We start from the raw sequence: 17267 nt of genomic DNA on the forward strand, positions 1-17267 counted from the left end.
CCACCAAGCTATACTTCAAGAATGTCTGATTTGCTGTCCAAAAGCCGGGCCACTATCTTGCACCTGCACTCAGACAATGAGCACTTCTTAGTGTGATGAGAGAAGAATGGAGAGGGGGGAGTCATTGCTGGCCCCCATTACCAAACTTCCAACCAATCATGTTGTTCTCTGTGCTTCAGCTCCATAACCAATAATGTTGCCCCTAATCCCATGATGTCATCTACCCGGCTCTGTTCTTTGTTCTGTAGTCCCCAAAATCTACATAAGGGGAACTAACCTTTTTCTAGTGGTCTTTGGCATAAATGGAGGCAAGGCAGTGGCCCATTTATTGACAGCTATCATTCCCCTGCTGATAAATGTTATCTTGTTTGGAGATATGCCTCAGTTTACCATCTTGCCATCGAATGCAACAAAAGCAAAGGTTTGACCAAGTTATTCCTCTGCACAAAAAGGTTGTCATATCTCTTTTGCCTCCAGAATGCATAAGCTTGGCACAACCCTTCACAATTCAACCCTAGCCCACCTTTCCATTCTCACTGAACATCACTCCTGTTCATGATTCTACGTTCTGGCCAAAATGATCTACTTCATGTTCCCTTGACTTGCCATTCAATCTCCCATCTTTATGCCTTTGCTTAATCTATCTCCAGTGCCTAGAAAATACTTTCTCCTCACCTCTCCATCTAATAATTCTTAGGTTCCTTCAAGGCTGAAGTGACACCTTCTCTATAAAATCTAGCCCTTGTTGGCACTCACACCTTGAGGAAAGATGATGCAGAAAGACCAACTAGTAGGCCATGTCACTCCCGGGTGTGGGGTGATAAGGGGCTACACCAGGGTGATGGTTGTATCTCTAGACAGGAGGGGACAGAGATGAGAGATATTGCAGTTAGAATCAATACAACTGATTGGACGTGGGAGGTGAGAATGAGAATGAAAAGTCAAGGACAACAGATAAATTGAAAGCCTGGGTAACTATGAAGACGGTAGTTCCCTTGAGAGTCACAGGGAAGTTCAGAAGTGGGAGTTTAGTTTTGGACATGTTGCATTTAACATCTACTAATAAACTTGGAAGTCAGGAAAAAGATTAGAGCTGGATAAATAATTACTTGTATAAAGATGATAACTGAATCCATGAGAACTTAGGAGCTCACTAATCAAAATAGTATAGAGGGTGAAGAAAAGAGAGTCCAGGGCAAAAACTTGGGGATTATCCCTAGTTAGTAGATGTGAGCTGAATGAAGATCTAGCAGAGGAGACTGAAAAGAAGTGATCAAATTGGTAGAAAAAAATGTCACATAGACATGCAAAAACAAAACAAAAACTTAGAGAAAAGAAGGTATCCAAGAGAAAAGGGTGATTGACAGTGACAAAAGCTAAAGAAAGGTAACATATATATGAGGATTAAGAAAAAAGCCATCACACTTGGTAAGTAAAAGGTCACTGGTTACTTTGGAGAAAACAGTTTCAGTTGAATGATGAAGTTGGTTATCAGACTGCAGAGGGTATAGGAGAGAGTGAGAGGAAAGGAAGTAGAAACCAAACAAAGATGTCTTTCTCAATGAGTTTAGTCATGAAAGGGAAGAGAAATACAAGACTATAGCAAACTAAAACTAATGGGATTTCTTGTGCTTTTTTTTAAGAATATGGGAGATATGGGCATGTTTTTAAAGCAGTCAGGGAATAGCCAAGTGAAAGGGAAAGATTAAAGATTAGTAGGAGTGGAGATGATAGAGGGGGGATGAGATGAAATGAAATTACTTGTTTATGCAGAGGGAAAGATGGGACACTTCTTTCATGAGACAAGGGTAAAAAGGAGGAAATAGCGGCAGAAAGCTTTTGGGAGACATGAAATGAGAAGGGAAGAATGCAAATGGCTTCAATTTTTTTCAGTGAATCATGAAGAAAAATTCTCAGTAGTATTTTATCCCTAAAATTCACCTAAGTAGTAGCTAGATTATGATGAAAAGCCATTCCTTATCAAGGATCTCACAAAGTGTATGGTATTATTGAGGTAAATAAAATAAAATAAATTTATGTCTACACTGGTAAAATTCTCTTCATGAACTAGATTACTGCCTAGCCCCATGTCACGCTCAGGTCCTCTCTACAAAAATCTTCAAACAAGGGTCTAAAGACAAAGGCTCTTTGCCAGGCTCTAGAGGAATGATAAGGCAAACTCTTTGAAGGCACAAAGTGATGCTATACACCAACATCCCAGATCCAGCAGAGAGGGGTCTGATGCCATGATGAGGGTAAGAATAGTTGCCTCCTAACAACACCATACCTCATATACCAAAGTTGAGGCACAGATAGCATGCAGATTGAGGAGGGAACCTGTGCTTAGGAGTGGCAGACCAGGCTAAGGTGAGGACTTGGGACTCAGGCTGTATACTAAACAAGGAGTAAGAACAGAAGCATGAAATAGCTTTATAGCTCTGACTCCAGGAGCAGAACATGGTCTCATAGACAGCCCTCAGCTCAGTCTCAAGCCTACAGCTGAATCAGAGTAGGTTATCTCAGACCAAGGGGGAGCCTGAAGTTATGTTGTTCTGAACCCAAAGAGCCTGCCAGCTAGCTGATGGTACATAGGCAAGCAGCAGTGTATTGGAGTTACAACCAGGGAAAAGACCAGGGTTGTGTGTTCAATGATGAATAAATGGGCTGTTCTCTAAGGTACTTTAGATATTTCTTTTTTTAAAATACTTGATGAATGATTAGATGCTAAAATTAAGAGAATATTAGCTTTTCCCTATAGAACAGAGATACAATGAGAATAAATGAGATATGTTAAATATAATTAACTACTCAGAATACATTTTATGTATTAAATGTATTGCTATAAACTTCAGTGTTACTACTATATGCTTCAACTTAATTTTCCCAGTAAGCTTAGAAAGGATAATTATATGGCCTAGGAGGCAGTGGAAAAATTTCCCTACCACTTGGTGATGCTTGAGATAATTCACTATGATGATATAAATTTTCCCAGTATGAAAAAGCTAGGAAAATCATTTGATACCATCTGAAGTCACATTTTGTGCTGTAGGCAAACTAGTTATATTAGAGCTATTCCATGGATACATTGTTTGTTATTACAGTGACACAAGGAGATATAACGAAAAGAACAACACACATGGAGTCAAAGGATCTGTCTCTAAAATCCTCTCTCTGCTACTTACTAGTTGCATGACCATGGATGCAACACTTACCTCTGCACTGAGCCTCAAGTTCAATATTTGTAAAGGGGAAGGAAATGATCTCTAAAGTCCCTTAAATACTATTATTTTTTTTGTTTATACTCAGTAGCCATCACCATCTTAACAAAAAAAAATTAGTACTACGGTCTCTGTGCTTTCCTTACCACTTTACATAATCTTTATTTAATAAACTACAATCAACTCCCCTCTCATAAATATTTTACTCTCCTAATATCTAATTTTGCAGTGAAGAAAAATGAAGTAGCCAATAAGTCCATTAAACACTTAAAAATAATTAGTAGTTCAAAAGTAATGTTTAATTAATGATATGAAATTTAAAATGTATATAAGCTAACTTCATTATTTGACATATATTTCAAAATACAGAAACAATATTCAGAGATAGATAAACCAAAGGATGTTTAGATATATTAATTCCTTAACTGCTTTTATTGCTTTTAAAGATTTCCAAATCCAAACACTGCATGATTATTCAGCACATTATCCTTTGACCTACGTAGCAAGACTAGAGTCACCACTATTCATAGAAGGAGAAATATATCCACAGAATTCATTTGTTTTTTCTATAGTATTCAGTTAGTCTCACTATACTTAAATTCTAATATAAATGATACTAAAAATAAGGATGCGTATAACTGGATAAAATCATTTCAGAGTTTGCCATACTAATTTATTGGCAGATTTAACTTATGGATGATCACTATAAGATGAAAGAACATCAGGACGATGAAACTTGTTCAGTACAGGCGAGTGGAGAGAAATAATTCAATTCCTCACTCTCCATTACTCCAACTAACATACTCAATAAGAACTTAAGAAATGTGAAACCATAGAACAGAATTTAGCAAGATTACCTATTATCTAGAGTCACTAGATTTCATGTTTTGCAATACCTGGACACCTCACATTACTAAGTATGTTACACTGCAGTTCCATAACATAGATGTCAAAATAAGAAATTTAAGAACCTTCTAAAATGCCTGAAACTATACTTCTTTCATAAAATTCATCCCTATGTTGTCTTGAAGATTTTTGTTAGGAAAATTTAATTTATTTGTTATAGAAGTATACAAAACTATAATTTAATCTCACAATTATTTCTATGAAAGGAGAATTAAATTTACTCATTTGTTCTGTTAGCTCCCCCGATTTATAATTTTTTTTAACCTTCATTCTTAGTAGTAACTTCCAGACATTTTAATAGTTAAGGTTTAGTACTGGAGGTTTTGGAGTTGTCATGCCTCCAAAATGAATATTAATATCCTAATATTATGCTTCTAATCTACAAGATATTTTACAGAACTTATGTTTTTTTTAATAAATGTAAGAATAAACATCTTGAAAAGAAAAATCTAGATTAACAACAGGTAAGCGTATTATAGACTATATTAGACCAGGAAAATTACCGCTAATCTGTCTGACAGATCACCACTATATGAAGTACTGAATAAAAGGGTCTGAGTGAATATTAACCTATTCACTATACCTTGCAGCAATTGCTTGTAGCAATTCTTACACTGTGAGCCACAAGTGGAAAAAAGTTTAAGGAGCACTGCTTTACAGGCTTGAGACTGGCACAGGAATCTTGAGCTAAATCAGAAATTCAGGCTACAAATAAACCTGGGCACCTTTCTTCTTGATATGGGCTCATGGCCACTAGCTCAGAGGAAAATTTCTGAGAAGCCTGACTATGGCCCGGAAAATAAGCCTCCTGTCTATAGGAGGACATAGATAAGATATCATCTATGTTGTAGTGAAAACAATATCTTAACCCCCATCTCCACGAAAGTTAGGCTAGTTTTTGCTGTCTTGAAACCATCCTCAAGATTTAATTTGGCTCACACTGTTGATATCGCTTTCTGGTCATATGAATACAAAAGAGCTATGAGGAACTCTGGGTGTGCTCTAATGCTTATCTGGTATGTACTATCGTGGGCAATTCAGAGGCAAAAGAGCTTCATTCAGCTGAATGAACCCATAATGTCCTCAGTGCCTACCTTTGTTTAGTATCCCTCTCCTAGGTGAACTCTACTTTTATTAACTACTGAATGACCTACAATTTTCTTATGTCATTTCAATAGAAACCATACTACCAGGAGACTGGCCTCAGTCTGGCCCAGCCTAAACATGGAATGAGTCAGACTCTCTACAACATTCCTTCTATTCCTCCTTTCCTCAATCAACCAGTTATAAGGTTCAAGGATTCCAAATCATGATGTGGAAGCAGAGGTAACATAACATTTTGAAAAGAAGCATCCCTAACACACATCAGAAGTAGGACTTTTCTTATACAAAAGGGAACACTTGGAAAGCCATCTTAGGAACTACAACACTATAATTTCAATGTGGATGTCGATTTATAGAATCATAGCTCCCTGCTCCTGCTTTTACTACCCTTGGGGTCTTGGTTGGCTATATATAATTCCTTGAATAAATATTTGTACTTATGCTTCCTGTGTATGGGATTTTCCTGTTTCCCTACCTTGGTGAGTACAAAGAATTACCATATTATCACTTAATGAGAGAAGCATTTGAAATGAAGAAGGGAAACCAATCAAATCTATGCACCAGTAACTCCTAGAACCCACACAGATATCAATCCGAACTGCTATAGTATGTGGCCCTAATTCATAAACATAGAAATTAAAATGGGGAAGGGAAATGAATCAAGTCAACTCATTGATAACTCCAAGAACCCACAGGAATGTCATCATTCAAACTGCTATAGTATGTGGAACATCCTTACAAATTTGAACAGACAGCTTTTCTAACAGAAAATCCTTTCAAATTTCTTAATTTCAATACTAAACAAAGTTGAAAGTATCCTGACCTTCTTTGCTCCATGTTGTTAATCCACCTTCTGCCTTTGACTGAGTACTTCAGCTCTTTTGCTGACATCCTACACACCTTACTGGCCAGAACACACCCTAAGCGGCCAGCCTTACCACACTGCATTCTGGTCTGTTCCTCCCTACCTTCCACATGCCACAGCTGTCTGCATGATGGCATTCTCTGTGAGCTGCAGGAGTTATCAACGAGTAGACCTAATCGGTTTCCCTTTCCCATTTCAATTTCTACATACTTTGAAAACAATAATCAAATGAACACTAACAAGGCCGGGAAGAGTGTGTCAATCAGTGGCCCTAGGACTCCATTTTCTACACTCAAATGATGTTCCGAACCCAAAAGACCCTCTTAGAATTGCTCTCCTGCATGTACTGCCTTCTCCTATTAGAATGGAAGCCCCTTGAGGCCAGAGACTAGCTTCTTTTTGTAACTGTATCATGAGAGATTTTTCATGATTACCAGATAGTCTTCCTAACCTACTTTTGGGTACTATTCTACCTTCAGATTCTCTGAGAAATAAAATGTCATTATAAGGTCATTCTAGAAGGTATCTCCTATTGAAACTATTTCCAATAAACTAATACCTATCCCAGACTCTCTCATTGTCACTAATGGAAATTAAGATTGCTACATATCTTAATATTATTCTGTCTGAACATTAAATTAGGATAGAAGAGTGTTACACAAAAAAAGGATATAGTTTTGTTTTTGTTTTAGTTAAAACTAAATCTGCCAACTATCCTATAACTGAATGAAAGGAAATGACATAAGTTAATGCTTTTCGTAAAAACTGTAGACAGCTTGCTCTATTTTGTTTAGTTTATTAAAAAGCCTAAATTTACTGTTACAAAACAAGTCAATCATTTCTTTTTCTGTGCCAGGTCATCTCACTGGCAGTTCAATGTGACATGCATACTAATAGTCAAAAATCCTAGTTTATTTCTATTCTCAGATAGTCTATTGTTGTCACATTGCCTTCGCATCGGTGACACAACAGCAAAACTCTGCAGCATGAAACAAATCCTGGCATGCAGTTTAATATGATGCTGATTGCTGAAAGCCCAGAAAGCTTTCACTAAAAAACAGGACTGGTTTCATTGTAGCTGAGGTCAGTGTGCCGAATCTTGAGCAACACAGCTTGTTATTTGATAATTAATGTGCTTTCTGATTTGCTTTTGAGAGAACTACTGGTTACTGAATACATGGGGCATACTTGAGTATTGCTAATACTGAAATATGAATTTTGCAATTATATACATGGCTTGGGTGTTCTAAGTCACAATATTTCTTTAATGATCCTTAATTTTAAAGAGAAGAAAAGCTTTATTCAAGTTAAAAACAAAAAATTACCAACATATTACAGAAATTTCAGAAATTATAAAATGGTCAAAGCTTTCCCATTGTCTCATAATACAAAAAGCCCACTTTAATTTAACCCCCAGCCACCCAGATAGTGGGTATCTACCCTTCTGAAATAATGACGCTTATTGTCATATTTTTATTACTGGGTGAAAATGGCTAGATAGTGAATAATTATTATACCTTTTCCTAATTACAAATCATGACAGTATATATTGTAAAGGATTTAAATTCTCATATTAAAGTGATAAGAAAATATATGGACTTAAAATAAGATACAAATACTTAGGTTAGATATCATCAAGAAACTCATAATTGTAAGGGCTATGAATCATTTAAATCAGTAATAAAGATGTTTATGTTAATCTCCTTTAATCAAGGAGATAAGGTGGTAGTTGAAGAAGACAGATGAAATGAATTCCTCAGAATGCTGTGAATGCAATTATTCTGTTACTTCTTCCCATAATGAGTAGGGCTGTCTTGGTATCTGTGATGCAGATTCTGCTCTATGGGTGAACTATAGAATACCTAGTATGGTGTTTCAGACATAGCAAGTGATCAGTAACAATTTGTTGAATGAATGAATAAATAGGTATAAAGTTTTTTGCCTTTACCAGTTCTACCTGGAACTATGAGTAGAAATAACTTTGTCTCAGTATTCGCAGTATTAACTTCCTCTTTCAAACCTTTCATGGCAGCTTAAAAGATTTCACAAATTTCATATCTCACTCTGAGTGAATAGTTAATTCTAGCAGTGTTTTTAATCAAGTCACTGGCTGTTGATATTGCTCTATCACAAGGCCCTCAGGGAGCTGCATAATTTACTATTTATATTGCCATTTATGTCTGGACCTCATGGTATATAGTGGACCACTACAGTAACATGAAAAAATATTTGAGAGTAGTTTCATTTTTAAAGGAGTTTACGTTCTATTACCCTGCTAATCTGCCCTCTGGCAAGGAGATGCACCATTTTTTCCCAACTGTAAAAATTGAGTGAGAAAGCATCAAAGGTTTGTATCTGTTTTAAGAAGGTTTTGTTTCTCTTTGCTGACAATTCCTTTCAGAGTTAAATATTTCACCTTTATAGGTCACTGATTAGGGAAAGTCTCATTGAACTAAAAATATGAATGAAATATAACAAAGCTTTTCTAACAATATTCATTAGGCCATAAAACTATGTTTAAACTAAAGAATCTTGAATAACATTAGCATAAAAGATTAGATAATAAAAATCTATTTCAAACACCATAAAATATCATGAACAGGATCATTTCCTTTATCATAAAATAGCAAAATAAAAGAATTTCTAGGCTTTATGAGGAAAATTAAAATTTAACATTAATTATAACATGAAGAATTATCAATCTAATTCAATCATAATAATATTGGGAATTTATCCTTTCTTGCTATCTTTAAAAGACCATTTTTTCTAAACATTATACATTAAATAGATAAACTAGAGTGCAAATTTCTTCTCATGGGAGCCTTAATTTTGTGTTTTTCTCTCAATATTTTCCACAATTATCTGGAATGTAAGGCCTTTCTAGGAAGTTCTTCATGTCTTTGGTCAGGCCTTTTGTGACAGCAGCATGCAATATTTTCAATGTTTTGTTTCATAAGAAACTTCATTTTTTTGATCTGGATCTATGCATTCCTTCCAAGAGCACATAATCTATAATTTATCATCTTGGATTGTATGTATCGAGAGGTTAAGTGACTTTACCATGGTCACACAGTTACTATATGTCACAGGCAGAATTTTAATCCACGTCTTACTGACTCCAAGGATAATCATCTATCCACTAAAGAAATCTGTCTTGATGATGTCCATAAAAATGATGATGCAAGTATGCATGGCAAAAATATTCATTATCTACCATGCTGGAGACATGGAGGTATCATCAAAATTTCAAATAAAAATTAAGAATTAACTTACGTACTCTAAATCATATGCCTTCTAAAACTGACTTAAGTGTAAAGAACAGTGATTTACAAGCATACATATATTTGTCAAAGCCCTGTGAGCTGAACAGTGCTCTGCACAGAGTAAGCACTTAAGATATACTTACTTAATTAATTTTCCAAAAAAGCAGGAATAGTAAATACTCTCAGATAATTTTAGGGAATGCCCATGCTTATCATCAGAGTGACGATGTGTTTGTAGAGATACCAAATATGTCCTTTTCTAGAGCTTTCTAGTTGAAATTCTAAAGAACCAGTTAATTTCTACTTAATACAGGGAAAAGTATATTATAATTAAACAAAACAGTTCCATCTGTGAAATTATATTTGCAAATCATTATCATCATTCTTACCTTAAACAGACAACGGCACACATATTCATATATCATATGCTTTAATGAACTGATAAGAGACTGGATTCTCTGTTCAGTACTTTCAGAATCCTGTGTGTAGCAAACAGAAGTCAAAAGTATCATGAAGTTGATAGGCAATCAAATACATCAAAAAAGATTCCACAATACCTTACTCCTTCTAATTCAAGACTTCCCAGAATTTGCTTCCTCTGTCTCTAGCCATCAAAAGAATTTGCTACCTCCCACTCCAGTCTGTCAAAAGAAGTAACCCTGGTGGAATGAACTTTGCTCAAACTGAGAGAACTGCATCTATGTCTAAATTTTCTACAGGAACAATAATGCATATAGTCTCTTGAAAAAATATGTTTTTTATCCTTGAGAAAAATATTCTGTTACAATAATACAGTGCTATGTGACTGCATCATTAATAATCATTCTGTCATTATATTTTTCAATAACTCCAAATTTAATTCACAAAGAGCTTTCCATTAAATAAGGAAGAATGTATAAGTACTTAAAGGCTAGGTAATAGTAGCACAGTCCACACCAAACCATTTCCATTCCAACTGGAGCTAAAAATAAAATCTGTATAGTTTGAGGTTTGAAGGACACTTTAATAACACATACTGTAAAAATCTTAGTATCTTCAGTAGCCCTGAAAGTAAAAGTCCAAGACTGGAGGCACTGTTCAAAGATACTTGTGATTCTATTCATACCTTAGATGCAATGTTTTGATTACTTTAGATTAAAACCTCTAGCCTATATCTACAGTATTAAAATGAAGATATTCTACAAATATATCTGTTATGTATTGTAAACTACAGGATAAACACAGTATTTTGCTAGTTCTGTGCTTTCCTAAAGCTTCCAGAATAGCTAAATAAGTCTCAAGTGAGCCAAGGATCCAAGTTACACTCTAATTCTGGCCCTATCATCAAGGAAAGGAGCCAGAAGTATGCTGCTTTACCATAGCATGACTCCCCATCATCCTGCCATATCACTGCCCACTACCTATGATGCAAAAACAGATGAAAAACCAATGGTTCAGGCAGGTTCCCTACCGCTACTTTCAAGGTAAATGTGCATTCTCATTTACTAATAATACAAAAATGAACTTGATTAATATTATTTGAACCCCAGTAAAAGAGGCAGAAGTACTATAGGACCTCACTCTCAAAAACTAATAATAAAAAAAAACTTATCTATTTAATATTAACTTTAACAGACTGTAACAATATAATCTCTAGACCTCAAACAGATTAGAACTGGCTCCACAATGGGGATAGAACCTGTGATCATGGTATCAATATCAATATTCTGAGCTAGTCGGCTACAATTCAGATGTTAACGACTATTTTTCATCTCTCTTAATTTAGACCACAACTGCACTTGCACTATTTATAATAACTAAATAAAACTAAGAAAGAATCCAATGTCTATATGACCTAGTATGGATTTTCAAAGAAACAGAAGTATAAGATTTTACTCTTGGTAATTTTAGTAATAAATCACATTAAAAGCACAAGAAAATAGTATACTCAATGGTATCTAAGAGCTAATTCATTTAATGATCAAGCAATTAGAGTTACTATGGCAAACCTGGTTCAAGAGGTAAAAACTTTACAAATGAGAATAAAATATGAGAATAAATTTTTTGTTTTAGTTTTGTTACAGACTTAAATTTATTTCCTTGCTCACATATCACTAGGATACTGCAGGTACCATGAAGCAGCTCTCACAGACCTCTTGTTGACCAACATCAACAAAATAGGTTTATATTAACTGGGCATAGTTTTAAGTTTTAATAAAAATAACTCACATTTATATAGCACTATAAGGTTTGCAAAAAGCTTTAGATACATCATTTCATCTGATCCTCACAACATCCCTCACAGTGACAGTATTCTCCCTATTTTGAAGACAAGGCAACTGAGGATAATAGGTATAAGTGACTTGCCAAGAGTCAGACAACTTGAGTGACTGACACAGAATTCAAATTTGGTTCTTCCTGACTCCAAGTCCAGGACCTCATATTATCATGACTTACTTTATAATTTTTAAATTATCTGTAAATCTAAATAAAGGGTCAAGGAATTATACTTTAGGGAAAACGACAAAAACGAATCATGTATTTTACTCTTGCCTGTTGCCCTACAGAACACATATCCTCAGCAAAGGAAATAAAGTAGAAAAACAGTGTGAGAAATGCCATCAAGTATTTTTTCAATCATTTCTGAAAATCTTAAAAGTCTAATTCTATACTTGCAAAAGAATTTCAGGTTTTTAAAAGCAGAATACTAAATTATTTATTTCACTTCATTATATAAAATTTAATTTAGTGTAAAAAATAAAGTTAAGGAGTTCAAATGGTTTTAAGTCTCCAAGGGAAAAGAAACATTAGGTACAGAAATCTCCTGTAACTGAAAGCAACTGCTGCAGTGATGACCACAAGATATTATACAAGCCAGTAATCATGTCAGTCAAACACGGCAATTTAATCCGAAGGGCTCCAGAGCCATATAGCTTAAAGTCTAGAAATATCATTTTGTGGCAGGTCAGACTTCTCATATTAGAGGTACAGCCACAAAGTAGGACCTAGTCCACTTGGTTTCATGTATTTACTTCAAATTCTATTTTAGAAACAACTTCACTAAGAAATATTGGTGGGGGAACAATTAATAATAAATACATTGTCATTGCTTCCTTTAAAAACCAGAAATTTAAAAATGACTCTTTGATGAAAACATTAAGTATTATTTCTTCAAACAAACAAAAAGGTAAGTGACCTGCTTGACTAGGAAATTACTATAACTGTTCACAATACTTGGAAACATACAACATTTTAAAAATATTGGGACTCTGGTGATATTTTAGCATGAGCTATATTTAGTTGAATCTGGACTATCTGACAGGATTATATACTGTATTTATAGAAAAAGTAATTTTATTTACTTATTGTTTTGATCTGTAACATGCTCTAATCTGACAACATTTGTATTGATTTTACATCTTTCTATGAAAGTTTTCAGAGCAGCTTAATGTTGGTAAGCATCACAAATAGAGTGATTTCATCATGGTACCCCTGGATTCAGGTTAAGTCACATACCTGTTTGTTCTGCAGAGCTCGTTGGAAAAGTCGAAGGAATGAGGCCAAACTAAAACGGTACATATTATTAATTTTAGACAAGTCTGAAATAATAAAATACATCTTGCTGGCATTCTCAGCTAGAGGGAGATAGGCATCCCTTTCCTGTGCATAAAAAAGGCAAAAAGCTCAAGATCAGTACTTTACTGCCACCTAAGGACCACTGTGTAAACAGCTACTCAATGTTTTACCATTTAACATAATTATAGAATGCTGAAGATGAAAAGGGCTACATATGACTAAGTCTAACTCTTTTATTTTATAGATGAGAAACTGAGGCCCAAAGACTTACTAAAGGGCATGTAACAAATCATGCAGCAGAGATGTAACTAGAGTTCAATTCCAGTTGAAGCAACTTACTCTTCCTACAGTGTCCTATCTGCCATGTAACTTACATTATGTATGTCTGAGCCAAAGAAAAGACCATAGCATTTTTCAAATTATATGGGGCCTTAGAAATCAACTAGTAAAAACCCTTTCTTTTAAAAAATGAGGAAACTGAGGCCAACAAAAGCTTACAAAGAATCAAATAAAAAGTTGAGAAGAAAGACAAATAGTACACAAGTCTCCTGATTCAGAGTTCAATGAACTACAACATACAGCTATATGAAGATGCAGTTAAGAGTTATATTTCATCAGGGAGGTTGATGCCTGCAACAGGAAAAAAAATCACCAAATCTTAGTGTCGGAAAACCTCAACGCACATCTATTTCAACCCCTACCTAAAGACACATCCCTTCTTCAGCATTACTAACAAGTTCTCACCCAGCCATTCTCACCTTGCAAACTCCCAGTGAAGGAGAACCCACTGCATCCCCCTTATATTCTTCCATACACTGGGACAGATGTACTTGTTAGGACATCTTTAGTTAGTCAATCAACAAGTATTTACTAAGGGCTTACCACATGCCAGGTGCTATGCTAAGTGCCAGGGACTTGTTAGTCAATCAACAAGTATTTACTAAGGGCTTACCACATGCCAGGTGCTATGCTAAGTGCCAGGGACACAAAGAAAACCAAAAGATAATCCTTGCCTTCAAGGAGCTCACATTGGTAAATGGAGACAGTGCAAAATACATTCAAGATGTAGTAGAAGATATTATGGGAGAGAAGAGACTGGCAGCAAAGCAGAACAAGAAATGCCTCTTACAGAATGTGGAATTTGAGTCGAGTCTTGAAGAATCCAAGGAAACTAGGAGACAGAGATTAAGAGGGAGAGCATTCCAAACACGGGGACAGACAATACAAATGAAATAAGTAAAAAACAAAATGGTGTGTCATGTAAGGAACAGTAAATAGGACAATATATCTGGTTCTCAGAGTACATAGAGAGGACTGAAGCATAAGAAAACTTGAAAGGCAGGAAGAAGCTACATTGCAAAGGTTTTCAAATGCCAAAAAGCCTACCAAGGCCAGCATGAACTCAAGCCTCAGGTACTATCAGATGTGATTGCTGAGTCACTATAAATTATAACAGAAAAATTCTGGGAAACAAGCCACTGAAGGACTAGAAAAGGGTAAATGATGTAATTTTTTTGAAAGAAAACAAAGGGGAGTGCAGGGGCAGGGTGGAACCAAAATGGCAGAGAAAAGGGAGGCACTTGTCTGAGTTCTCCCAAATTCCCCTTCAAACAACTTTAATAACACCTCAAAACAAATTCGGGGGGGAGGGCGCAGCAGAACCAATAAATGGATGTAGTGAAACAATTTCCCAGCCCAAGACAACTTAAATTGGCAGAAAAGGTCTGTCACACTGGAGTAAGAGTAGAATGCAGTCTAGTGCAGGCAGAGCCCTATCAAGACACTAACAGGCTTGGCCTCAGCAAGCCAGAAGCTGGCCTCGGGGGCAATTAAATTGGCAACAGAGGTTTCCAGAGCTCTCATCCTACAAATGGTAAAGGTAACAAAACTGGTCAGAAGGAGATTACAAAGGTCCCTCTGCGGGCAGCAGGTGCAGGATTTTATTGCCCATACACCAATACAGGTCACAGTCCTGAGTTGCAATTCCAAGGTGAGGAGGAGCACTAGCACACAAGAACTTGGCACAGCAGAGCAGGGATCCTGGTCATAGTTCCAGGGCAGAAAAGAGTGCCTGTGATCACTCACAGCCCCGATCACAGGCCAGGAGAGTAATAAACATACCTCTCATTAGATCTTACCACCTTGCAAGAACTGAAAAAAAACCCTTGACCATAGAAAGCTATGGTGGTGAGAGGGGAGATTAAACACAAACTCAGAACGCCTCAACGAATTAAAAACTGCTATATCCAAAACCTCAAGGAAAAATATGAATTGGTCTCTGGCCCAAAAGGAATTCATAGAAGAGCTCAAAAAGGATTTTAAAAATAAAATAAGAAAGGTAGAGGAAAAATTGGGAAAAGAATTAGAGAAATGCAAGAAAATCAAAGAAAAAAGAGTCAACAGCTTGGTAAAAGAGGAACAAGAAATTATTGAAAAAATAACATCTTAAAACACAGAATAGGTCAAATGGCAAAAGAATCACAAAATTCAATGAAGAGAAGAACTAACTTCTTAAAAAGTAGAACTGGCCACTCTGGAAAAGATGTACAAAAATTCACTGAAGAAAAGAACTCCTTAAAAAGTAGAACTGGACAAACATAAAAGTAAGTACAAAAGTTCACTAAAGAAAATAATTCCTTAAAAATTAGAATTCAGCAAGTGCAAGCTAATGACTCCATGAGAAATCAAGAAACAACAAAAAATTAATTAAAAAATGAAAATATATTAGAAAATGTGAAATATCTCACTGGAAAAACAACTGACCTGAAAAGTAGATCCAGGAGAGATAATTTAAGAATTACTGGCCTTCATGAAAGTCATGATTTCAAAAAAGAGCCTAGACATCATCTATCTTTCAAGAAATTATCAAGGAAAAATGTCCTGATATTCTAGAACCACAAGGTAAAACAGAAATAGAAAGACACTACCAATCATTTCCTGAAAGAGATCCCAAAATGAAAATTTCCAGGAATGCAGGAATATTTTAGCCAAATTCCAGAGCTCCCAGTTCAAGGAGAAAATACTGCAAGCAGCCAGAAAGAAACAATTCAAATATTGTGAAGCCTCAGTCAGGATAACCCAAGATTTAGCAGCTTCTATGTTAAAGGATCAGAGGGCTTGGAATGTGATATTCCAAAAGGCAAAGGAGCTAGGATTACAAAAAAAAAAAAAAAAAAGAATCACCTGCTCAGCAAAATTGAATATAATGCTTCAGGAGAAAAAAATAGATATTCCATGAAATAAATTATTTTGAAGCATTCCTGACAAAAAGACCAGAGCTGAATAGAAAAATCTGACTTTCAAATACAATACTTAAGAGAAGCATAAAAACATAAACAGAAAAGAGTAAGTATAAGGGATTCAATAAGGTTAAACTATTTACATTCCTACATGGAAAGATGATACTTGTAACTCCTAAGAACTTTATCATTACTAGGGCAGTGAGGAATATACACATAGAGTACAGATGTGAGGTGAATATTATGGGATAATATCTAAAAAATAAAATAAAGGGGTGAGAAAGAGGAATGCACTGGGAGAAAGCGAAAGGGAAAGGGAAAAGGGAAAAGGGAAAGGGAAAGAGAAAGGGAAAGAGAAATGTAGAATGGAATAAATTATCTCAAATAAAAGAGGTATGAAAGAGACTTTATAGTAGAAGGGAAGATAGGAGAGATGCAGGGAGCATGCCTGAACCTTTCTCTCACTGGAACTGCCTCAAAGAGGAAATGACACACACACTTAACTGAGTATAGAAATTTATCTTATCCTACAAGAAAATAGTAGGAGAAGGTGTTGGGGGGGGGGGGAAGGGGGAGAGAGAGGTTGATAGAAAGGAGCGAAGATTTGGGGAGGAGGTAGTCAGAAGTAAAATACTTTTGAGGATGGACAGAGGTAAAATAGGATGGAGGGAAATACACAGTAACCATAATTGAACAAAATTTTACAAGTTTCCCTGATAAAGGCCTCATTTTTTCAAATACATAGAGAACTGAGTCAAATTTATAAAAATAAGAGCCATTCCCCAATTGATAAATGGTCAAACATATGAATGGGCAGTTTTCAAATGAAGTAATCAAAGCTAACTACAGTCATATGAAAGATGCTCTAAATCACTATTGATTAGGGAAATCCAAATTAAACAACCCTGAGGTAGCACCCCATATCTATCAAAAGGAAAATGACAAATGCTGGAGGAGATGTGGGAAATACACACTAATGTATTATTGGTAGAGTTGTGAATTGACTCAACCATTCTGGAGTGCAATCTGGAACTATGTCCAAAGGGCTATAAAACCATGCATAGCAAAACCACTACTACTAGGTCTAATCCCAAAGAGATTTTAAAAAAAGGAAAAA

At 35.5% G+C, this 17267-nt stretch overlaps 1 protein-coding gene across 2 annotated transcripts in view; it reads right to left on the reverse strand.

The window, feature by feature from the left end:
• The window catches only part of DYNC2H1 (dynein cytoplasmic 2 heavy chain 1), a 414726-nt gene that overhangs the window by 186997 nt on the left and 210462 nt on the right, over nt 1-17267 (reverse strand). For both annotated transcript variants that reach the window (XM_036745232.1, XM_036745230.1), the window contains 2 exons: nt 12852-12995; nt 9746-9835 (listed from right to left, as the gene is read on the reverse strand). In XM_036745232.1, the coding sequence (XP_036601127.1) occupies nt 9746-9835; nt 12852-12995 (234 nt within the window). The remainder of the gene's footprint in view (nt 1-9745; nt 9836-12851; nt 12996-17267) is intronic.

This window comes from Trichosurus vulpecula, chromosome 2 (genome assembly GCF_011100635.1).
Source record: "Trichosurus vulpecula isolate mTriVul1 chromosome 2, mTriVul1.pri, whole genome shotgun sequence".
Lineage (NCBI taxonomy): Eukaryota > Metazoa > Chordata > Mammalia > Diprotodontia > Phalangeridae > Trichosurus > Trichosurus vulpecula.